The following is a 24,215-nucleotide window of genomic DNA, read 5'->3' on the forward strand; positions in this document are numbered from 1 at the left end:
AGCATATTCACTTATCCAATTTCCTGGATTCATCTGTCACCACGAACCCTAACCTAGCCTCACTCTAGGCCACAACGTGATGTGCCAGTTTGTGGTTCAGTCGTGCTGTGCGAATTCTTAGCCAAAACCTCTCCATCCAGGAGCACTCTACCTTTAAGGCAGCAAGACAGAGGTGAGGATGCTTGGACGCGCATCTCTGGCACCTTTAGCTCCCCGGAGGAAATGAAGGAACAGGAACAGGATATTAATAATAGTTTTGACTTGGCTCAAACCGGTCTGCCAGTCAGGGCCAAAGACTTTCCTGCGCCTGTGCTAAGAAGGGCTCAGGAGCATCTGCATGACCCCTGTGAGGCCCTGCGATATGACTTATCGCACCTCTGGCTGATTTTAAATTCCAGTAAGAGGTCTGCTAAGGGTCAGGTTACAGCTTCTTACTGCTTCACGGCATCCTGGAGGGGCCGTCCAGCCGCTGGCTTCTCCCCCCACCGCAGCCCAGTAACAAACTCTGCGGTGGGACCAGCCTTGTTAGGGCAAGGCTGGCGTTTCTGCCCGTTGAGGAGCCTCGCAGGAGTCTGCGCTGCTTCTTGGCAAAGGACGTCAGCGCCACCTGATCTGGGCGTAGCTCCTGGGGGGGAGGAAGGGGCCCTGTCGCAGCCTCCCTTCAAGGCTGGTAATGCTAGAATCGTGGCCCCCTTGGTGAAGGAGGGCTGGAAGGAGACAGGCCTGAAAGAAGCCATTTGGGCAGACAGACCCTGGAAGAACCTTCCGGGGGCGGGGGCACATATTTCTGGATCCAGATTTTAGTTGGGCCCACTGGGCCCTCCCAGCAAGTGAACTGGGGAATGATCCTGTTGCGAAGCCCCCAGAATCGGGTGGGAGTTGCTGGCACAGTTGTTATTATTGTTGGTTGCGCAGTCAGCCAGATGTTCGCACAATCAACCAGACCGCATTTGGCATTTTTATCCACCCATCAAGTCCTTCCCAAGGACCTGGGATAGGCAGGTGTTGTTGTTTGGTGGAGTTAAAGGTATCGACGTAGGCTATAAGCTGTTCCAGGTAAAGCCGCCTTTTGCAATGGACAGGTGGTGATTTGGTCAGTGCCGATGGTCTTCCAGGGGTGCTCCAGATGTTTGGGGATCGCACCCAAGGCGCCTATAACTACTGGTACTATCTTTGCTTTCTTTTTATTATTATTATTACTATTATTATTGTTGGTCACATAGCGAGCCAGATGTTTAGACTGGATTTGGCATTTTAATCCGATGATGATGATGATGATGATTTCCCAATGGTGCCATGCTGACCTCACCAAAGACAGACTCAGAAAACAGCCCCTGGAGATCCGAGCAGGGAGACCAGTGGTAGTCCCCAAGCCCAATTTGGGGTGGCCAAAAGAGGAGAAGGAGTTCCCCAGGAAAACCCCTGCTTTTGGAAGGGGGCAGATCAGAAGCTACTGATTAGGTTAACAAAGGCCTCTGAAGGGAGGCTCCTGCCTCTGGTTTTAATCGGTCGAGTTCTACAGTTAGCAGGCAATGCAAGGGAAAGGACAGGATGAGGCCCTGCGCTACCTAGCGGCTCTCTTCCAACACCCCGGCAGGCCCCACTGCTGCAGCCTCCTCTGGGGTGGCGGCTTCCGCCGGTGCTAGAAGTACCTTTTGCTCTTGCCCCAAATCCAGGGAGTACCTCCTTGTATCGCTCCAGCTCCTGCAGAAAGGTCCGCTCGTGAAAGAGCGCCTGCAGCCGCTCCTGGGCGTAGTTGTGGCACAGCTCCTCAAAGGTGGCCCCGCGGCTCTGGCCGGCCATCTCCGGGTTCTGGAGGCCGGGCGTATCCACAATCATCATGGAACACAAGGACCGCTGGCTGGACTTAAGAGCCCTGCGGGGAAAGAGAGGGGGGCTGGGGGTGCGGGCAGCAGATCGCTCTGGGAGAGGGTCCTCTGCCCTGGGTTGCCCCCCCCCCCCGGTCGCGGCTCCGCATGGCTAGCTGGACAAAGGGACCTGACTGTCCCCAGGAGGGGGAGGCTTCCGCATGGCAGGCTGTAGAAAGGAGAACCTCTGTCGAAGAAGAGAAGTGGGGCAAAATCTCCACAGCTGCAGCTTTGCCTTTAATGCAACCCAGGGGGGTCCGCAAAGTATGGGCAAAAAAGTCAAGATGGCGGCATGATGATGCAATCCAAACTCCTCCTGGGCAGAGCTGCGATTGCACCATCGTGCCCACCACCTTGACTTTTTTTTTAATCCATACCCTGCAGACATTCCTGATGCAGCCTTTCTCTCTTTTTGAAGGTGGGGTTGATGTGGGCAATAGCGCCTTGGAAAAGTGAAGTTGGTACAGCTTAGCTCCGTGTACCATAATTACCACCCACGCAGGCGGATGCCTTTTGATGACCCCACCCACCCGTCCATCGCTCATCAGTCACCTTTCTTTCATTGGGTGCTTTTCCAAGTGTAATTTTAGGTGCCTTTTTAATGAAAAAGAGATAGATTGCTGTAATATCCTAGCGTCGTAATGGCATTACATTGCCATAATGCTAATAGAGGAATAATCCCATTCCAGTCTTGCTGCTAAATATGTAGAATGAAATGGCTTTTTAAAATCTTCCTTAAATTAAGCATTTATGCATTACAGTATTATAGCAATATACAGCTAGTCCTCATTTAGTGACCACAATTGGGATGGGAACTTGGTTGTTATGCAAAGCGATTGCTAAGTGAAATCGTGACCATGCTTACAATCTTCCTTCAGCTTTTCTTTGCTTTACAGGCCTGTGAGGGTCATAATTGCGAGGACTGGTCGCAAAGTTTTTCATCACCATTGTAATTGTAAATGGTCACTAAACGAGGCAGTCACTAAACAAAGACTACCTGTAGTATCATATACTCTGAAGAGCCTTTTGGAGCTAATTAACCTATTGTCTAAGACAGTGTTTCTCAACCTTGGCTACTTGAAGATGAGTGGACTTCAACTCAGCATGGCTGGGTGGGGAATTCTGGGAGCTGAAGTCCACCCATCTTCAAGTGGCCAAGGTTGAGAAACACTGGTCTAAGAAATCAAGTCATACAAGACCACCCCAAGTGGAGGACACGGTTAGACTGTCCTGGCCTTCAGAAAGCTCCATGCCACAAACACCTGTATGGACAGAGAAAGGATCCCAAGACAAGGAGCCATGCTGCCAAAGGGCAAGTGCGAGTAGTCCTATTACAATCCAGCTGTTGAGAAGCTGCCTGTCCTGGCTCCTTCCCCTGCAGCTGTTTTATGAGCAGGTGCTCCTGTCCCTTGGAGAAAGGAAAAAGCACCCACTTTGGGAGTGTGCAGAGCTAGCTGGGAGGCCCGTGGGGTCAAGGGCCCTCCTGCCCTCATTTCTGCAGAAGGAAGATGGCAGGGCAGAAATCGGAAGGCTTTCCTCGGTGTAAAAAGCTTTTGTCCTCATTAGCTCAGCTAATGCATTTGGGGTCTGGAAAGGTCTCTGGCACTGACAGAGCTTGTTAATGTTAGGAGGCTGGAAGGGACGAGGGGGAGAAAGAAGGAAGAGGAGGAGCTCGGAGCCTGCATCGATTCTTCCATACCTGTTGAGGAGGGAGATGAGCAGTGTGAACACTTCTGAGTACAGGCTGGAGACCAGGGCTTCTAAACACTCCAGAGCAGAGGTCTTTGGACCTGCAGAACCAAACAGAGAGGGCCAGGGTGAGGCGGGCCTCGCCTGGAGGAGCCACCACCAGCCCCAACACAGTGCCAGAAATGAGTCGTGGGCCTCAGTTGAGCCCAGGATACTTTGGAGGGGTGGGCGAACATCCATCTCTCTCTCTCTTGCTCGCTGTTCCGTAAGCAGCCAAAATCCAAATTTCATGAAGTGGAGAGGTGAGGATCCACTTATCCAGCTAAAAGTGATACCCCCCCCCAACACTAAATATGGCAGTGGTTTGGGGAAAATCATTTCCCTTCCCTTCTGCAGAGTCCATTCTGCATAAACCCCAGTAGATTTCCTCCTGCTATGATTCATCTGGAGTTGGTTACTCTTTCCTAGCAAGCACAGTCCAAACAGCTGCTTAGCCAGTGCGTGCATGTGTGTGTATGTGAGAGAGAGAGAGACTCAAATGTCGCAGTGCTGGGACCCTCCAAAGCAATACACGGTGGGACACCGTATCTCCTGCACAGTGACTGCATAATGAACACTTCCGAACATGGAGCGCTTCAGAACAGAAAGCTGGAGAAGCCATTCCGAAAGGGCCTGCAGCCCAGGGCCGGCTCTGCCTAGCCCTTCCCCACCTGAGCCGTCCGCCAGCGCTGCTTCCTCGGGCCCCTGGCGGAAGGAGGTGGATCTCTGCAGGGTGCCTTTGGGTTGCTGCCTGAAGATGGCCGAGGACAGCTCTTCCAGGGTGCAGCCCAGCAGGTAGGCGGCCTTCTGGGCCCACTCGTGACGGGCAAACTGTTTCCTCCCGGCTGAAAGGAGAAGAGAGGGGGGCTGAGGGCTGAGCCCCGGCAGAACAGGTGCCCCCATGCCAGCCCAGGGCAAGGAGAGCCGCCTGGAGGGGGCGAGGCCATGCCCAGCCCCAAAGGCGAGGCCACTCATCCCTCCCACGGCCCCCGGTGAGGTGAGGTGAGGTGAGGTGGAGGGGGCCTCCCAGGAAGGGACCGCACATTTCTTTCTTGGCAGGCGAGCAGAGGAGGAAAGGAAAATTTCATTAGGAGGAGGACTGTGCTTTATCAGGGCCCAGCGTGGCAGGACCCGCTGCCTGGCCCTGTCATTATTCATTGTGTATGAAATCAAAGAGCAAGACGGGGAAAAAAGGATGGGAGAAAGCAAGGAGTCGTAATGAAAATGTATTTAGGAATTTGATGAGAGAAGATTGGAGGTCAACAGCTTAACGTCTCTGCCAGGCTAATCATGGCAGGAAGCCATTCTGTGTGTGTGCGCGCGTGCGTGCGTGCTGGAAGCGGGGGGGGGGGTTGCGGGTGGCAGGGGAGAGAAACCTTCCCTGTGCCTTGCCAGAGATGGGTGGGGCAGACAGGAAGCAGCCTGTGAGGTCGCCGTGGAATAAAGCAGGCGGGAGCAGGCAGGAGCAACCCATCTCCCCTTGAATGCTTGGTGGTGGGGCAACAGGGGAGCCCATCCGCAAGGCTGGAAGGGCAACGAGTGGGACCCTCCTTCTCGCTGCTTTGGTGTCCATCCCCCAGATTTACCCACCCCACCGAAACATCCTCCCCCGGCACCTTCCCCATCCTGTGACCTCCAGGCCCTGGCGGCAGCGGCAGCTGGTCCTGGAGTGGGCCTTCGGGAGGTAGGAGACCCAGGCTTCCAAGAGTCAACTATCCCTGCTTAGATACCAAAGAGAGGGAGGCCATCAGGGAAGGGATCTTTATGTCCCTTACTGGGGGAGATGGGTGGCATATAAATTCCATAATAAACAAAAATAAACAAATTTCCAGCCAGAGCGTCATGGAGGACAGAGCGTCCCAACGTGGAAACACGGGATGTCAGGAGCCCACTTCCAGCGGGAGAGACCACGAGGAGCCAGAGAAGAGCTCCTAGGACCACTGAAGGCTCCAAGTCCGAGGGCCACCCAGAGAAGTCCACGACCCCTAAGGCAGTGTTTCTCAACCTCGGCAACTTTAGCATGGGTGGATTTCAACTCCCAGAATTCAAGAGAGGATGCTGTAGCTCTGGCTACAAAAATTCAAGCTGAAAAAAGCTCCCAGCCTCCTTCTGGGCGGATGACACCTTCTCTCCATCGCTTCTAGAATACAGCAGGCTCCCAGCCTACAGCGTGCTCGGGCTGGAAGTCTGCCCAGGATGCTAGAGAGCAGCCGCTGAGCCCCCAAGCTTGCCCAGGAGGGCTGGGAAATGCCATGGTAATTCCTCAGGGGGCTTCCATTACCCGTCTCCCTCCCTCCCACACGGGATTTATGGGGCACCCAGGTGAGGACACCTCCCCTTGCCACCGTCCTGTGTCTCCCCTTGTTCCGTCTGTCCTCTCGCCTTCCCAAAAACAGTCATGAAGGACCAAAAGAGTGAGAAGCTGCACAGGAGTGGGTGCCTATGTGGAGATGGCAGCGCTCGGTCAGGACGGGAAGAAGAAGCCAGAGGGGGAAGGGGGCTGCAGTCTGAGTCTATTCCTACATACCATTTCCCCCACCCCCCACCCCTCATTTTGCCCATCATCACTCAGAAATAAGGGAAATGCGCAGGCCCGCCTTGGCAGCCCTTTCAAGCCAGGAGCCAAAGAAACTCCATGTCTCAGCTGGAAATGCAGCAGCGTCCGCAAGGCGCGGTCAAAGAGGTCAATAGGACAGCCACCCTGGTGCAACTGAAGCACACGTGGCACACACGGAAACCAGGCAGAGCTTCGACGGCACCGTTGCGGCCGCCACCTTGACTTTTTCGACCACACCTGGCGGACACCCCTGTGAAAAGGTGTTAAGATTCCAGGCGCAACGAACCAACAGGAGGGGCAGGACAAGTGGGGACAGACTGGCCGGCATGCGCTTGAGTGCCTCAAACCTGGAAGCAAAGAAATGGGGGGGAGGGGGAAGGATGGGGGGAGGAGGAGGCAGGGAGGAAGAGGAGGAGGCGGGGAGGAAGAGGAGGTGTTCTGGGTGAGGAAGAACACATTACCTTCGCTGCTGTCTGAATTGCACAAGGAGCGGCATGCACCATGCAAACACAAAAAGAGTGAGTTAGAAGGCAGTGGTGGCATCAAAGCTCCTGGGGGAAACAGGGTGGCACACCCTCACACAAGCACACGTTCACAGCGGGCAGGGGGCTGCATGGGCGTTCAAAATCTGAGCTCCGTTATCCTGGCGTTGGAACCCACTGAGTAATGCCCCAGAGCCATGGGACATAGGTGGGCCTCCCCGAGGGGGCCAATCCTCAGAGATCCTACTTGCCCCAAAGTAGGAGAGCCCTCCCTCGTTCACTCACACTGTACAGCCTCAAAGCATGCAGGTGTTGTGCCAGGAACAAACAGCTGCCCAACCCACACCCCCCACACAGAAAATGTGCCTCACCGCCCCGTTCCACAGCCTTGCGGCGCAAAATCTTAGGCGGGTTTGCCCTCTACTGGTGGCATCTGAGCAAGATGGCAGCTTCTGGCTGAAGACAGTAGTTCCACTTTTATTTTTAGAACAGTGGGTTACTTATGGAAGCGCTTGGAGCAAAATTAACCGTACTTAAACACTGGGGTGGGAAACCGCGCCCCCCCACTGCCACACTTTTCTAGCCAAAGTCTGCTGTGGGCAGCACAGACTGATGCCTCTTCCGTGTTCCTTGTTGTGCCCAGGGCAGCAATTTTAAAGGAAACACAGAAGCTGTGGGCAGGAGGAAGTCTCCATGCCAGGCTTAAATAAAAAAAGAAAAGTTAAGGGGGCTTCTTTTTCCCTTCCACTCAAACGGGGCCTTCCAAAACTTCACTAGTTTTAAGAACTGTCCCTTGAACTTGCTTTCTTCTTCTGTTTCCTGCGTCCCTTTAAAATCCTTGAAGGTCCAAACCGGCTCAGGAATTATTTCTGATTTCATGTGACCTACTTTGGGAGCCGTTTTAAGTAAGAAAACAGAGTAAAATGCTTCAAATAAATGAGGTAAGCAGCCCAGCTGGAGCACAAGAATGCAGCAAAAACAGGTGCGGGGAATTCCCAGGCGGTCTAGCGAGTTCCTCCATGTCCTTCAATCCCCACCCCGACGGTGTCCCCTCCGCAGACTGGAGCAAGCATCTTTCCTTGCGCGTGTCTCTAGCCATGAGGGACCCTCCCTCCTTTCAAGCTGGAGGAGGAAGGTGTTCCTTTCTTGAACGGAAAGAAACAGCCCTAAGAAAGGAGACTCGCTGTGCGCCCCTCCTGCGTGGGGAAAGGCGTAGCAGCAGAGAAAGGATCTACCTTGCCCCCCTGCCCCTGCCACTACCACCATCCTGCCAAGCCTTGCCCACCAACCACGCCAGGCCCACCAAGAGGCAGTCTGGGCCATGCTGGCTCTGGGCAAGGCTCACAGCTGGGCCAGCATTCAGGTCTCTGACGGGGCCACCTGCTCACCAAAGAGTGACTAAGGGCCATCATGACTAAGGGTCTCCAGTAAGCTCAGTCAGCAAACGGCAGCCGACCTGGAAGGGAGACACGCAGCACCGGAAGCGGTTTCTTGGGTGACTGTTTAGGAATTCCCATCTGGCTCCTTTCTAAAAGATGCGGCTTAGGACAGAAGCCACCTCATTCGCTGTTTGCTGACCTGCTCCTTTGGAGTGCTGCGTTTTATTGGCCACATGCCTCTCGGAAGGATACAGGCTCTATCTTGCTTACACATACGGACACCCACACACTCACACTCATACGTCACAAGGCAGAGCCCGTGTGCGCCAACTTGGTGATTCTACCACAGGGCTGGGGGACCTCTGGCCCTTCGGCCCAAGGCCTGGGGATTGCGAGAGTCCCTTGGATGCGTTTATTACTTCGATGTGTGCCCCACCCTGCATCCCTAGGCAGTTCCCACCTCTGGGGGAGGACCCATTTCTCTGTTGCCAAAGCGGGTAACAACACAGCCCCGGGTGGCAGCGGCCGACCCTGTCCCTTTGGGGAAGAAGCGATATTCCAGAACGGCCAACCAGCCCCACCTCGATCCCTTTTCTTGCAAGGAAGCCCCTCTTAGCAAAGTGCTAAATGCACGCCCTACCTTTGGTCGCTCCAGCCGCGCCCAGGTGGCAAATCGCTCCCAAGACGAGCCAGAAGGCCTTTTGCTCATCGCTGGAAATGCCCATCACCTTCATGGCCGCCTGCAGCTTGCCGAACTGTTGCCCTGCTTTCTGCTTCTCCTCCGGCTGTAGCCAAACAGAAAACCAGGAATAAACCAGACTGGCCTGTCGTAAAAACCAGGCGCCTTTTTATTGCCAAGAGGGCTGCTCCTCTCTTCGCTAGCCCAGCGTCAGGCTGGGGGATCCTGCTCAGATCCTCTCCCTACGGGAACAGCAAGGCAGGTAAGCTTTTAATTAGAACGCCACATAAACCCCTTGGAAATGGGAAGAGAACCTCCCCGCCTTGCTCGGCAGCTAATTTTTGTCGGCTTTGTTCCACCAGAGTGGCCGGTTGGAAGGTTTCTGGAAGCGCCCGCCACTGTGCAGGGAGGGGACATCCAGCCACCAGAAGGGTCCTCCCTCACGGTCGTAACTAGATCTTGGTCCAGACTGGCCCCAGGCCCTGTCCCGCTCCACAGCAGCATGAGGAAAACGCCACCCTTGCAGCCACGGAGGATACCTTTGACAGAGGCACAATCCCAAAGACGTTGTTTTCGGCCAAGTGGTTGAAATGCAGCTCGGTCCTGCAAAGCGGAGGAAGAGGACGAAATCACTGGAGGCAACAGGTTAGACCCTGAAAGGCTCCCTTTGCCGCCACCCCCATCCCTGCCAAACTGGGACAAGCCACCCGATCTCCTTTCACCCACCAAGACCCAGGGTTCCCTCACACAGCAACTGAGGGAACTCACTGGGGCTGGGAGCCTTCCCCTGGGGGCCCAGTGGCAACTGATGTCCAGCACTGAGAACTACGGACACGTTCTGGCAGGCGGAAGCAGCCCACATCCAAACAGAGTCACCCTGAAGGCCCCTCCCTTCCTTTCACAGCACCCCCTTTTCAAGGACCCCAAAACGCTAAGCCAAGACCTTGAGCTGACCGCAGAGTCCCCTTACCGCAGGGCGTTGTCGGGGCAGGCCAGGAGATAGTAGAACACGTTGAAGGTGCCCTCGTTGGCAGGACGCTTGGCAACCCTGAGTTTCTCTAGCAACATTGTCTGACAAAAGCAATTAAAAAAGAGCACTTGGCATGGGCACCCCTCATGGCCCCAAGAGCCTCCAACGGCAGCCCGCTATAATTTCTGCTCAGCTTTGGATGGTAGCTGCTCTGGTGACTCGGCCGACTAGTCTTCCCACCCCAGGATGCAGAAGGTCCCGATTCTGTCCTTGGCAACGTCTCCAGACAAGGCAGACAGGTACCAGTCAATCTAGACCATGTGGGCTGGGCTGGTAGGAGACAGCTTCCTGCATTCACAACTGCAAGAGCACGCTGCTTGCTGCCCCCTTCCTTCCCCACCCCAAAAAGCACCTGTACGCTCTCAGAGAATGTTGCAACTGCTATTCCAACTGGATCAGCACGGGCAATCTGTGGCCACAAACTCCTATTTTATACCCACGCCAAGGCCCCTTTGGATCACGCTGCCAACATCCGGAATTTGAATTCTTCCTTTTATAGTTTTCTAGAACATCGGCAGACACAGAGTCTGGTTTCCCCTTCAAGACTAGCCAACTCATTGCATCAGATACACAAAGCTTTGCCCACAAAACTTCACCATCCACGGCAGCCCTGAGCCACAAAGAGTAGAACAAGTGTGGCTATCAGGCACTATAAACAGGTAGACGGATTCCCAGGATTACAGGAAAGAGAAGCACGCACCCCCCTTGCTCACCTGCACAGAAGCTGATGCCACCTGCCCAGCCTGGTCGAAGTCCAGGGAGATTATCTGTGAGAAACGCGTGGCGTTGCTGTTCAAGCTTGTGCCACTGTTGCCAAAGGCTTCCAGGATGGTGTACAGGGCCTGCCATTTCTCCACTGCCAAGGCAGAAACAAGGAGAAACATGCAGGTACGGACCTAGAGTGATCTCTGTGTGCGCCCATGCACAAGTGTGCCTCCAGTGCAGAGCGTGCTTGCACCCCCACTGGCCATCACTAGGATCCAGAGCGATTCTTCACACCTGCCAGCCAATCCACACACATCCGCACAGACTCTCACAGACAGGTCTCTAACTGGACGGCTGCGCTGCTTCGTGCAAAATTCTTGTTTTGTATTATCTGTGCAAAAATAGCCAGATAGTGATGATCGCTCTGAATGCCTGGGTGTGGGCTGGGCTGGGCTGGACAAGTCCCCAAAAGGATTCCAGCGGCTGCAGACCGCGGAGACAGGCTCAGAAAGACCTACAGCCAAAGGTGGTCACCAGCAATGGAAGCGCACGGGCGGGGGGAGCGTGTCCCTAAGGGAAAGCAAGTGGGAGGCGCTTGTAGCAGTGCTGGGGGATGGCAGGTGGCCTACAGGGGAGAGAAGAAAAGCCTTCTGTCCTGGATACAGCAGTTCAGGGTTAACGGTCTCCTCTCTCCCTTGGTAACCCTTGGGAGAAGCCATCCACAGTCAGGGGGAGGCCTGCGGGGGTCCGGGGCAAGGGCGCCTGCCTCCCCCTTGCTTGACTTCCAAGGGGCAAAATCATCTTCATGAGTGTACAGCCCCTGCCCCCCCCCCCCCGGCTACTCTCTACAGCGTCCTAACAAACTACCTGAGTTTCTGTGGACAATACTCTCATCCTGCCACAGACACGGAGCTGAGATGCCCCATTATGGTCTCTGTTCAACCTCCAGGGCTGGCCAGAAGTTCTGGATTATCTCTTGCCCAACCCTGTGGCTTCTGTTCCTTCTCCTACAACAGGTAACGCTGTCAGGGGGAGGCAGGCGCCCTTGCCCCGGACCCCCGCAGGCCTCCCCCTGACTGTGGATGGCTTCTCCCAAGGGTTACCAAGGCAGGAAAGGGACTGAGCCCCACTTCGCTAGGCCCTCTCTTAGCTTCCCTCCATGTAGCTGGGAAAGACCCTTTTTGTCTGAAACCTTCAAGAGAAACTGGACAGGCCCCGAGAGCACCGCCCGTCTGCAACTGAGGTTCTCTCCTTCCCAGCTGGGCTTCCAGGCCTCAACCAGAGAGATCCCACGGTGTGGTTTCTCCAACCCTCCTCTGACCCGGTGCCACACCCACCTGAGAAGACCTTCCCGGAGCTGCCAGCAATGGTGGCCAAGTACTGCACCACGTGCTGGCAGTTGGTGGTTTTGCCGCTGCCGCTGCTCCCCAGGAGGACAATGGACTGGTCTTGGCGGCTCATCAACATGCCCCGGTAGGCCGCCTGGGCTATCGCGTAAATGTGAGGGGACGTGTCCTCCTTGCGGCATCCCTTGAACATGTGCATCACCTGGAGAAAGCAGCTGGGTTAGCATGGCGTCAACGAACGGGCATCACAAGGATGGGAGAAATACACATGGCAGACGGAGAAAAGGCCTGATGGCCCTGCAAGAAGGGGAAAGAGACACTCAGGGGCAAAGCCTTTGCTGAAAGCCCCAGTCCGGCCTTCCTTTCAAAGGACCAAGGAACGGGGACGGGGGACCTGTGATCAGGAGACCCACTGCTATCCCTCCAAGAAGGGAAGAGTGAGTTGTACAGAGAACAGCTGCCTCATTGGGAAAAGCCAGCTGAGGGAGGGAGGGAGGGAGGGAGGGATGGCAGTAGCAGAACAGGGAAGGAGCAGGCATCATCCACAAGATTGCTCCAGCTGCCTCCAACGCAGCCTGAGGATGTCATTCGTTCGTAAAGAACCAGCTTAAGGACGGACCCTCAGCCCATTCCTCATTCAATGCTTCCTCTTTGTCAGCTCATTTTAATGGTCCTATGAAAGGGACCTGCAACAAAATGGTTCAGTGCGGAGCGCCCCAGCCTCGCCCTTGCCGTCCTCCAGGACACACCTTTCTATTCTATCCTCCACCAACCCCACCGTGGTTTTCTCCCACCATCTCTATATTAGTCAGTTAGCAAATCTGTTCCCAAACAACAAACTTTGCAGTCCTTGCGAAGCCATAGCATCATTCCTTTTTTTGAAGTCTGAGGGTTTTTTTAATGATTGCAATTCTCCCTAACTCGGTGATGCATTCTCTCTGGTGTGGGAGGTGTGTCATTTGGGCTAAAGGTTGAACACTCAGCTCAACATTTTGGACAGAGTATGTCATACTGTATGGATAGTACAGCCATACCACTCTGATGGTTTAACTCAGTGTTTCTCAACCTTGGCAACTTTAAGCTGTATGGACTTCAACTCCCAGCATGGCTGGCTGGGGAATTCTGGGAGTTGAAGTCCATACAGCTTAAAGTTGCCAAGGTTGAGAAACACTAGTTTAACTGAAGGGGTGTGTGTGTGTGTGGGGGGGAATCTAAACTGTAATTTAGCAGTGCTACTGGAGTCAATGGTATTATAGGCTTTTGCGTTGCCCATAAAAAGGCTAAAATGGATGTGAGAAAAGTAGCAGACACGATGCCTACACTTCTTATAGAGGAAGAGCCACCAGTGGAGAGGGGACACCAATCATCACGTCTGGGCAATAATTCTTAGACTGAACCCCTCCCAACTGAAGGCCAGAGCATTAGTTTTGGAGAACCCTGGCTCACCTGTGCCTCTGGAAGTATCAAAGCAAAGCTTGAGTGGTGACCAGACCCACCAGGAGTCTATTATGTCCTCCGTGGTCACAATACCCACCTTCTCTGAGTACATGGATGGAGAGCTGAGCGGGTTGATGACCACCAAGTTGGGGCCGGCGTAGGTGTGAATGAGGTTCCCGCCATAGCGCTGGCGCAGGGTGTGCAGGGCACTGGACTCGTTGAGATAGACAAGGTTGGCCAGGTCCTCCAAACGGTCACATGATGGAGGATTGGCCTGATCAAACAGAGATTTTTAAAACCTAGTTAGTTTGGACAGAACCAGGAGCAGCTCTTGGATGGCACACCCAGCCCAGCTCCCCAGGCCTACCTTTTCAATATCATCTTCGTCCACCTCCAGAACAGCCCCATCATAGTCCAGCTTCACTTTGACCTTCCCCTCCGGTAAGATGCCGGCAGCGTCGGTCTTCAGCTGGCTCGCTGGGGATACAGCAAGATGAGATGAGGGATGCGGGCCATAAACTCAGCTAGTCAAGTGAGACAGACCCTCACCCAGACGAACCCACCTCTGTCTCACAAACGGGGCAGTGCTGCCACCTGGTGGCCCCACCAAACAAAGAAGGGTTGTGACAGCCCCCGCCCCCCATCCCAAAAGCTAGCGCAACATCCTGAAGCGACGGATGTGGGAAGCAGCAAAGGAGAAGGCAAAAACGCCTTAATGCCATGTGGCCCTTTACAAGACTGTTCTCCCCTCCCCTCCCCGATCCACAAGATCATTTCGGGGAGAGGAAATCCACTGGCCCAGCCTTTCAAAGAAAACGCGGCTGTGTGCTATTTGTCACATTGGTGCAACATGGAAACCCTTGAAACCAACCACAGTCACCCCCTCATGTTACAAAGCACTCTGACCCCAACAGAAACCCTCTATGAAATGATACGGGGTGCTGTGAGGCTCCCCACAGCCCCGTCACTCACCCAAGGAGAAGCCATCCTTGTGAACCAGCCACACCTTCTCCGTCTCGTACCAGGCCTCTTCCGCAGCAATTTGCTCCTCCGTCTTGGCCTGCCGTGTGTGTTGGGGAACAGGGGTGGACGTGTTACTGCACAGCCCTCTCTTCGACGACAAGGCCCCGTAGGACTCAAACCACTTCTCCGTGGAGCATTCTGTGCACCCGACTGCTCTCCCTCTCTGCTCCCATCCTGCACACCTTCCCACCTTTCACGCACTAAGACATCTGGCTGGGGTGTGACTCTGGAATTTCTACCTCACCACATGTCCTTTCGTGGAATAACATGCGCGCACATACACACACCGCCAAAGCTGGTTACAAGGAGGCCAACTGCCTTTTGGCTTCACCTCCACCTTTCCAGAGACAGTGTCGAAGAAAAGGCAAAGAGCATGCGGCATGCAATGCCACCCCTTCCAAGAGAGGCAGGTGGCCGCCGATGGACACAGCATGCAAACCCCTGACCCTGGACTCACCTGGGGGAAAGGATGAAACAAGTCAGGTATCCCCTGGGAATGTCAACCTAAAGTCTCCCTCCGGGCATTCTGACCTCTCCCAGATACACATTATGGGCTTTGTCCTCAGCCAACACTAGCCTTTGCAGCTGGGGAAGGGGGAAGCAGCGACTGGAGGCCAGCTCCAAGGAGAAGGTGGGAAGACCCTTTTCAGTCATGGAGCATGCCAGGGTGGGATGGGAGACGAGGTTCTCAGGACCCTGGTTTAAAACCCAGCTCCACTTGAAATTTTATCATGTGGCCTTGAAAGCCTTTCCTCTTTGCACGATAAAAAAATAATGGAAACTGGCTGGTCACAAACCTTGAAAGGGCAGGAGAGGCATATAACTCATCATTTAAGCAGCACTCCTGAGTGCCAAGTCCCACTGTAGAACACCCTTGCAGAAGGAAATGGCTTTGCAACAGAACACACACACCTATCACCCACCCATGCCAGACTGTGTTTACAAACACCCAAGCCTTCTCTGCCGCCACCCCCCGCCCAAGCTGCAAGCTCCAGAGTTGTGAATGGAGCCGCCAAATCTGTGGCAGAGACCCAGCCACATCGAGACCAAAGGCGGCTGCAGGGGCACTGTCCACCCGAGCCTGTGGAGGCTGGCTCCAAGCAAGGTAGAAGAACCAAGAGGGTGGCACCATGTCCAACCCTGAGGAACACCCCAGCTCTGGGATGAGAAATCCAAGGGCGGTATCGCCCTAGAATGAGACAAGGAAATCTAAGGCATGGCGTGAGAAAAGGGCCATTTGGCGAGGGGAAGGGTGCCACAGTCCCCTTCCAAATAAGCTAGCCTGCACCTGAGAGGGTCTTTCCCTCTGTGGCTTGTCACGCCCCTGTTCCCTGCAGACAGCGATGTGGCAGCGTCAGGCAGGCTACAAGGGTGTGTCTTTGGAGGTGGACCACCCAGTACATGACTTGTTCTGGAGCACCCGGAGGTGCTTGTTTGGCCAGTGTTGGGAACAAGATGGGACAAACATAGGCGTCGTGATGATTTTGCCTGGAGCACCAAGCCCCCTCCGGTCAATTGCCTCCTCTTCCATAAAGCCTTCAGTCTTTATCCCTAAGGCAAAGTCTTCTGCTGGGGATTTCTTTCCTTGAGGGACGAGCCTCAGTGACCGACCCCCCAGTTCAGCAGAATCCCAACTTTTATGTTACTGTCTAAAGCAGTGTTTCTCAAGCTTGGCCACTTTAAGACGTGTGGATTTCAACTCCCAGAATTCCCCCAGCCAGCATGGCTGGCTGGGGAATTCTGGGAGTTGAAGTCCACACGTCTTAAAGTGGCCAAGCTTGAGAAACACTGGTCTAAAGCCCGATCTGGGTTGCTGGCACACCACACAATTAATTGATAGAAGCATTTTATACCGGCCCCCCATGAAAAGTCTTGCCCATGGCTGACTGACCACGTTCTGGGATCAATCTTCCTCCGGGCCAGGCTGATTATTGACCCCTGACTCGTTTCCTCCACTGTTCCTTGCTTAATGTCCACTGACCTGGGGACAGAGGGGGGTCCTCCAGACAGCCCTCCTTTGAATGCTGAAAGCAGGCGACTTCTCTTCTCTTCCCTGCCAAACCAAGCCACCCCTTTTCTGCACGGCCACCACAGCTCCGGAGCAAGACCCGGAGCTCCAGAGGAGCCCGCTCCCACCATGCCCGCCTTGGCCGAGCAAAACTAAGCCCTTGGTCTGGCGTGTCGGGAAGCAAAACCCAGGCCAAACACAAGACATGGAGAAAGCCTTACATTCCAGCATGTAGCGCGAGCACACACATCAACCCAGAGGCAGACGGGAGATGGAGGAAGGTCCAGGGCGCTGGGATACAATACCTGGCTGGAGGCAGCCACGGCGGTCTCCGGCTCCGGCTGAGGCAGCAAGGTGAGAGGAGAGAAGAGAGAGAGGTGAGCAGCGAGGCGGAGGACCTGGCAGGAGAGGGAAGCACCTGCCCACAGGAGCCTCGGCAAGAGGAACAGCCCGAGGAGGAGGAGGAGAAGGGACGGAGGGACCCGCAGCTGCACCTTCTGCCAGCAGCTGCACAGACCAACCAAACCTGCCCCCCTTTGCCAGCCTTTTTTGGAGGGAATCAGAAGAAGAGGAAGCCACAAGAAAACACAAAGAGGGTCGCCAACCCAGAAGGATGTCCGACAGTCATAAAATTGCATGAGTGAAGCAAGGGAAGGCGGCTGCATCACAAGGCCCTCACGTGGAAGCACCCACCCCTGGCACAACCAGAGGGATCTTTGCTCTCGAAGCAGCAGCAGGGACCCCAGGGTTCTTCAAACTGGGCCGCTTTAAGAGGGGTGGGCTTCAACTCCCAGAACTCCCCAGCCAGTCCACCCCTCTCAGTGGCCCAGTTTGAAAAATGCTGAGTTAGGCTAACAGGGCAGAAACAGGGGCAGCCCTCACCAGCCGCGCTGAGCCTCTTGCATCGAAACAAGACGCAGCCCTTCAGGAGAGGCGGCTGGAAGCACGGGCCCTGCCGCCCTTCAAGAGACAAGCCGGGGCATCATCAGCTTTCTTTGGGCCCCAGCCTCTGGACCACCGCCACACTTCAGCCACCCATCACGTCCTTTAGGCCCCGTCTTCTGGCCCTCCGCCTTGCTAAAAGTCATGCCAGCCCTGAGTGCGACCCCCTCGCTTTGCGCCATGAGGACTCTGCACACAAAAGCCCTTACGTCCACACCTTCCACTCAAGACACACCTGCTTGGGCCCCGCTCCAGCGACCGAGGGAGGCGGAGGCTTCTCTTCCGGCTTGGCCGACTGGGGCTTCTCCTTCGAAGGGGCCGGCGTGACGGGAACAAGCAGATCAAGTCAAACTAGGCCCCAGAAACCCTATGACGAGGCAGGCCTACGCGCACGCACGCACGCACACCCGCACACACGTGCATATATGCTTGTGAACGCTTGCATGGAGAACTCCAGGGCACGTTCTGTCCACGTGTCACGTGGAAAGAATGGAGCACACGCTGGGGTGAAGACAAGCTCACTTTTCAAGCCCCAAGCGCTCTCGGTGGATGCAGCGCAAATACCCCGATTTCCCTCCAGGTCTGAACCAAACAGAAATTGGCCACTCCTCAGAGAAGCGTCTCTTCCCACCTCCCACCCAAATCTTTAACTTTAGTTAACACAATAGTCAAGTGTAGAAACATCACTCCAATCAAGCAAAAAAAAAAAAAGGGTGTGAATGACGGGAAATCCCACCATCTGATTTGCCACCGTTTCCATTGCAAAGCTGGGAGGTTCATCTGCTCCCTTCAACATTTGTGCGTGTCTTCAGCCTTATTAGTCAAACGTGTCACACCAAGCAGTGTTAGCAAAACCAAAATATGCTTCTCCAGATCTTGATGCAGAGGTTTTACTCTCTCATGGTACAAGGCGATGCAGCAAGATTACAGGCAGTCCTCGCTTAACAACCACAACTGGGGCTAGAATTTAGGTCACTAAGGGATGCAGTCATTAAGCAAATCATTCTGTGACCAGACCCAATTTTACATCCTTTTTTTGCGGTGGTCATTAAGTGAATCGCATGGTTCCCCATCGATTGTGCTTGCTGGAAGTCGGCTGGGAAGGTCACAAGTGGCAATCGTGTGACCCCGGGATGCTGCAACCCCTGTAAGTGCAAGCTGGTTGCTAAGCGCCCAGATCACAATCACATGACCGCAGGGGTGCTGCAATGGTCGTAACTTTGGGCACCAGTCATGAGTAGCTTTTTTTAGTGCCGCTGTAACTTTGAAGGGTCGCTAAACAAACAGTTGTTAAGCGAGGACTACCTGTACCAGGAATTCAATCAAGGGACAAGATGGGAGATGGTGAGAAAATGCATTCCCACTCCTGAAGATGGATTGGTCCTCAACCAAAGGACCGCACCAGTTTCATCAGGGGATGCAAGACAAGGACTGAAACCACCCTGGCCTTTAACAAGAGAAAGCAAACATTTCCCAACCACAATGTTACAACCTGAACTGACTTGTGAAACTGAATCCCCAGCTTTCCCTTGCAGTTGTCTACTTGTATTTTGGCTCATCCTCAAAGCTAAAAGTGCCCACAACTGGTACCAGCTGGTGGGCAGGTGCAGAGGAAGAGACACTCACACCAAACAGTGCTTTGGCACAGCAGGATTAGAGCAGGCCCCATGCACTGAGAACTGTACGTTAACCAATGCCTACTGGACTCTCTTTCAAAACAAAGAACAAACCACACGCCACAGAGGGTTCGCTTGCCCCCCCACCAAAGACCGTGCACGTGCACCCTGGTACCTGGCGTGCGGCACTCGCTTCCTGGGTGGCTGGCTTTGCCAGGGCCTCAGATGACCGCTTGGGCTCCTGGGTGCTTTTGGCATCCAAGGACTTCCCTTCCGGAAGGGGTGGGGGCTTAGTCTTCTCAGGGGGGGCCGCCTCCTCTTTCCTCCCATGCTGCCTGGAGTGGGGTCGATGTTCTCTAGTCTTGGCTCTTGACATCAGGCTCTTCAGCCCCACAGAGAGGTCATCCTTGAGGGCAGCCTCCTTGGGCTCAGACTTCAAGGATGGAGATGGCCGAGGAGGGGGAGAGAGTATTCTGGGGGGTGGGGAGAGAACCCTGGGGGGAGGCTTTTCCTCCTTTTTGCTTGGCTCAGGGCACTTGTTATTCTTCGGCGGCTCCTTGGAGACTTCACCGTCCTCCCCAGGAAGCACTCTGTGGACCGCCTTGCGCACCACCTTCACCATTCTTTTACGGGAGAGGCCCTGGGCATCATCTCTGGGGGCCTCGGGCTGAGGCTCTGAGACGGTTCCTTGGGGCCCTTCCAGGCCATTCACAGCTTCGCTGGAATGCTGGGCATCCCCGTTGATCAGTGGGTCTGTACTCTTCACTTTCCCAGAACGCTTGGGAGGCTCCGGGCTCTGGAGATGGCGGGGTTCTTCCTTTTCTGCACTCAAGGAATCTGACTACAGTCACAGATACATCAAGGGGTCACGAGCGGGCCCAGCCACCAAAGCCCCGCAGCATCTCCCAAGGCTCGGCCATCAGATCTGCCCGGACTAAGACCACCAGGTGGCTCTCCCAGACCCCCTCCCTGGATAAGAAACTGCTGACCCACAGCAAGAAAACGCCCTACTTCAGGAGCATTCAAGAGAAGCAATGCAGCCAAGGCCAGGCTGCAACCAAGTGGCGTGGGAAGGGGCACCAAGAAGCAAGGTGGAAAAAAAGATTGTGGCTGGCTACCCGTGAGGGCTCCATAAAAAACCCCGGGAGGGAGAGCTGTAAACCATTCCACCACCACCACCACGTTTCTGTCTCCCTTCCTCTGCCGCCTCCTTTCTCTCTCTCCTGCCCCTTTGTATCTGCCCTATCTTCCCAGGGCCACCAACCTACTCCCCTCTCCTTCTCCCCACAAGATTACAGCAAAACCAGTAACACCAACGAAACTGTAGGAACCTTCAGCTCCCTACAGAAGGGCTGAGGATAACCATGACCCTAACCACAATTCTCTCCCTTCCCCCCTTACCCCCCAACGCCACATTTCCTTTAGCCCTAAAACAACCAGCACGGGCTGCCAAGGCAGATGAAGAGGGCATCGGGGCCACAGTGCCCACCTGACCCAAACTTATCTCGACCTTAAAGTTGGCCCAGACTAGACTAAAGTCACACTCAGGCGCAGATTCACTTACAGGCCCTTCCTCTTTCCCATTTTTTTTCACTGTTAAAGGTTTGTCTTCATCCTTAACCTGAGGAATGCAAAGAGAAAAGAGGCAACGTTTCATTCACGCAAGGCAGAAGTGTTTGAAAGCAGCATGCACACACGTACACACACACTTTTCTGCTTGTATGGTCCTAGTACGTTGAGGTTTCCATAGGCATCAAAGGGGCCAGGCTTGCTCCCTGGAGCCCTGCTTTGACACCGCTGCTAGATCCCAGCGGCAGCCACTGCCAAACCTCACCGCTGGGGTCTCCAGGAAGGAACAGCGCTCCGGGAGGATCCAAGCAAGAAGAAAACCAAGCCAGCAACAGCTGGGATCCACGGGGTTTGAAGGAAAGTCTAGCCTCACAATAGTGGCCCACTCGACCGCGTGGCCAGGAACTGCTCTTCACCTGCACGGCCAATGCAGCCTTCAGGCCCAAGAAACACTGGGAATTCTGCGGGGGGGGGGGTGTGAATCACTGTATTTATTTGTTTTTATTTATTTACTGCTTCAATCCTCAGACGCCAGCCAGATTATAGACATTTTAGGAGGACAGCCGTGTTATCAGGAGCCTGGTAGCGCCTTTTCTGACTAAAACATTTCATTTAAAGGCAGACGCCTTTGTGCCTACCGACCCATGTAGGATTTAAATTTTATTTTGTTATTATATTTCCTTCCTCTTCTTGTTCTTTTGGGATGCTAATGGTTTGGGAAAAATCAGGAGGAGTCTGGCAGCATCTTTTAATAAGCTCACAAAAGCTTTGGCCTTCTAATAAAATTTGTTAGTCAAAAAGGTGCTGCCAGACTCTTCCGGATTTCCTGCAGCTGCTTTATAGTTTTCAAACTCAGGGCAGTTTGCAGAAAATTATGCAAGAAACTTGCAGAGGATACGCTCAAAGCAAACCACGGCCAGCATTATTCACGGGGACGCAATTCAATGAACCAACAGCACGTTACTTCGAACCTGGCCTGCGAATACATTTGTGGAAAAGGCACTGCGACGATCGAGGGCTCCGAGGAGCTTGAGCCTCACTTTGTGGGCGAGGCTTGGGCTCCACGGGCTCTGTAACCACTCAGTCCATGCACCAGAGCAAAGAAATGATGCCACAAACGGTGCCAAGGCCAAAAGCACACTCGGAGCTGGGTTTCTGGGGTGTACCCTCCTAACGGCAATGCCCAGACGCCCCAGGGAAGGTTACTGGCGCCTCTTCTCAAAGTGCTGAAGTTCCCCAGATTGCCCACACTGGGAGTAGGTGTGGCAACCAAGATGATGAATGGCGGAAAACTCCTGCGTGTGAAGGAGCTCCCCCCGAAACCAAACCCAGGCGTGCAGCCTCCCCGCTTGGCACACCCTAACAGTTCAAACAAGTGGTGCAGTGAGTAAACAAGTGGCTTCCCATGCATGTTATTCCAGACAGGGGTTATGCCAAGCATTGGAGGGAGGGGCTCCCCGTTTGCTCCGCAGAGTTTTGGGGGCTTCCAGGAAAAGGGGAGGCAGATCTCCCCCCCAGGAATGACCTCTGCTCCTCCGTCGGGCTAGATGGGATCCGAGGTTGATCAGAGGCCCCCTCCCTGAGGACAGAAACGATCCAGAGCGCCAGTGTGTCTTGTGGCAGTCTGGAGCCGATTCCCCCTCGTACCAGAAGCAGGCAAAACCCGGGCCCTGGACCCTTTTACATGCTCCCGCGGGCTCATGTGCAGCGTGTCAAAGCATCCGAGGAAAGAAGAGGGGGAAAAAGCTAGCAGCAGCAACAACAGCAAAGAGACTTCCCTTTTGCTCCCAAAATGCAAACCGCGATGAAAAGGCCATGGCTGCAGGCGCTCAGAGCTGGAAGTCTGAAGTCCTGAGTGGGAGGAAAAAGGGGAGAGAGAAGAGTAAGATGCACAGAGACTAAAGAGGCTGCGGGGTCTGGCCTGGGGGTCCCAGGCTCACCACGATCCACAACCAGGAGAAAATAACTCACTGGGGGCTAAAATTCAGTTCAGCATCAAACTGCTATCTGAACCTTAGGGCATGGAAAAGGAAGCCCTAATTTTGTAGGCATTGCAGCTTGACTTTCACACACACACACACACACACACACACACACCGCCCTGCAAATGCCCCCACAGCACTTGCCATGGCTGACCATGGCCTTCAGACAAAGACTTCAGCAAACGCCTTCAAGCACAATTTCTCCCATTTTTTACAGCATCAAAATGCCCACATGAATGGGGACAACATTCACTGGGCCCTTTGTACCTCTCCACGGCCTGACCCGTTCCTGATGCCTCTTTTCCACCTGCAATTAATGCATCACCAATTTCCTTCCGGCCTACCTTTCTCAGCGAGCCTTCTTTTGGGCTACGACGGCTGAACGCCACCGAAGGGCACCGATATGCCTTGTGCCTTTCTGCCTTTCTCAGCCAATCTCCTTGTTTGTTTTGCTGCAAGATTGGAGATCTTTGGCTAACCTGGCCATACCCACAGTATTTACAGCAGCAGCTTGAAACTTAACAAGCCATTGACCGGAATAATAAACCAGGCATCGACGGACTTGGGTAAAGCAACAGCTGTTATCTCTGTTAACCTGTCCAGGAAAAGTCCCATTATTCCATGGGCTGTTACACTAACTAACTAGGAAAGTTCACTGGGGTGGGGACGACGTCTTGGCGTTCTCTTCACTTGACCATGATTACAGCACAGGCAGCCACAGCCTGTTAACTTCCCACCAGGGTTAGCAATTCATGGTCACCAACCACAGGCAGCCCCTAAACCCCTTTTCGGTGCCTCCTGCTCACTTGAAACCACAGGACCAAAACCTAAGAGCAAATTGCCAAGCACGCCATTTCCTGACAATTTTCAACAGAAAGTGAAAGCCTTTCTTTAGAACAGGCATCCTTTAAAAAGCTGTGTTTCTCAAACTCGGCCACTTTAAGACGGGTGGACTTCAACTCCCAGAATTCCCCAGCCAGGAACTCTGAGAGTTGAAGTCCCAGTTGGAGGGAAAAGAGGAGCATTACCAGAATAAAAGCTGAATCTTCAACCCTGCTCCCCACCCAGCTCCAGCAACCCTGAATCTCCTTTTCTGTGGAGTCTCTCTTCCAACCAGGCCAAAGCAGAAACCCACCCTTGCAACTGAGAAACCCAACCCACACTCAGAGGCTTTCCAGAGAGAGGGTCCAAAGGCTTGCTCGGCTGCCTGTAAAAAAGCCGCTCTCTTCCTCCGAACACTCTCAGAATGAAACCACCCAGGCTGACAAGTCTCTAAACCAGGGTTTCTCCACGTTAGCAGCTTGAAGATGGGTGGACTCCAACTCCCAGAATTCCCCAGCCAGCCATTCAATTCTGGGAGTTGAAGTCCACCCATCTTCAAGTTCCCAAGGTTGAGAATCACTGCTCTAAACAGACCGGCCCAAAAGCAGGACAGCTTCTTTACAAGACTGCCGGAACCGGTTCTTAAGTCCTGTTACGCTCCGTCCACTTGGCCCGCAAAGGAGCTCCAAGTAACCAAAAGCAACTCCCCCCGATCAAGTATTGGAAGAGAACTTCTTCCCCTCCCCAATTCTGGGAGAGGGGAGTTGCCCCAGGCCATTGTTTGGAGCTGGGGGCAATGCCAAAGGACCTCCCCCCTTGCCAAGGCACATTTCCCGGACTGCTGGCCCGGCTGGATCCACCTAACGGGCCTTAATGTGGTGGACAGGCAGCCCCTGAAGCCACCAAGGCCTCCCCAGGCTCTGCAGCTGCCTCCGCCCGGTCAGCAGAGGGGCAAAGTCCAGGGAGCTTGGCGGGGCCTCCACTGGGCAAGAGACTGGGTGCCCCAGGGAGCTTTTGGGGCAACTGATTTTGGCAGCTCCTC

The 24,215-nt window shown here is 54.3% G+C and overlaps 1 protein-coding gene across 11 annotated transcripts in view; it reads right to left on the reverse strand.

Annotated features, from left to right (window-relative positions):
- MYO18A (myosin XVIIIA) overlaps positions 1-24,215 on the reverse strand; it is a 122,576-nt gene that overhangs the window by 59,195 nt on the left and 39,166 nt on the right. For 6 of the 11 annotated variants that reach the window (XM_088138706.1, XM_088138705.1, XM_088138698.1 and 3 more), the window contains 11 exons: positions 14,184-14,271; positions 13,579-13,688; positions 13,309-13,485; positions 11,766-11,976; positions 10,437-10,579; positions 9,664-9,764; positions 9,233-9,296; positions 8,655-8,799; positions 4,268-4,441; positions 3,568-3,658; positions 1,684-1,876 (listed from right to left, as the gene is read on the reverse strand). In XM_088138706.1, the coding sequence (XP_087994832.1) occupies positions 1,684-1,876; positions 3,568-3,658; positions 4,268-4,441; positions 8,655-8,799; positions 9,233-9,296; positions 9,664-9,764; positions 10,437-10,579; positions 11,766-11,976; positions 13,309-13,485; positions 13,579-13,688; positions 14,184-14,271 (1,497 nt within the window). Of the gene's footprint in view, positions 1-1,683; positions 1,877-3,567; positions 3,659-4,267; positions 4,442-8,654; positions 8,800-9,232; positions 9,297-9,663; positions 9,765-10,436; positions 10,580-11,765; positions 11,977-13,308; positions 13,486-13,578; positions 13,689-14,183; positions 14,272-16,463; positions 16,584-17,419; positions 17,492-18,975; positions 19,642-20,364; positions 20,421-22,146; positions 22,221-24,215 lie in introns of all 11 variants that reach the window. The other 5 variants (XM_088138701.1, XM_088138700.1, XM_088138703.1 and 2 more) reach the window with 4 other exon arrangements.

Source organism: Python bivittatus, unplaced genomic scaffold, assembly GCF_059951505.1.
Source record: "Python bivittatus isolate LINGU-HERP-01145 unplaced genomic scaffold, Pbiv_v1 ctg000240_np1212, whole genome shotgun sequence".
In the NCBI taxonomy this organism is placed as follows: Eukaryota; Metazoa; Chordata; class Lepidosauria; order Squamata; family Pythonidae; genus Python; species Python bivittatus.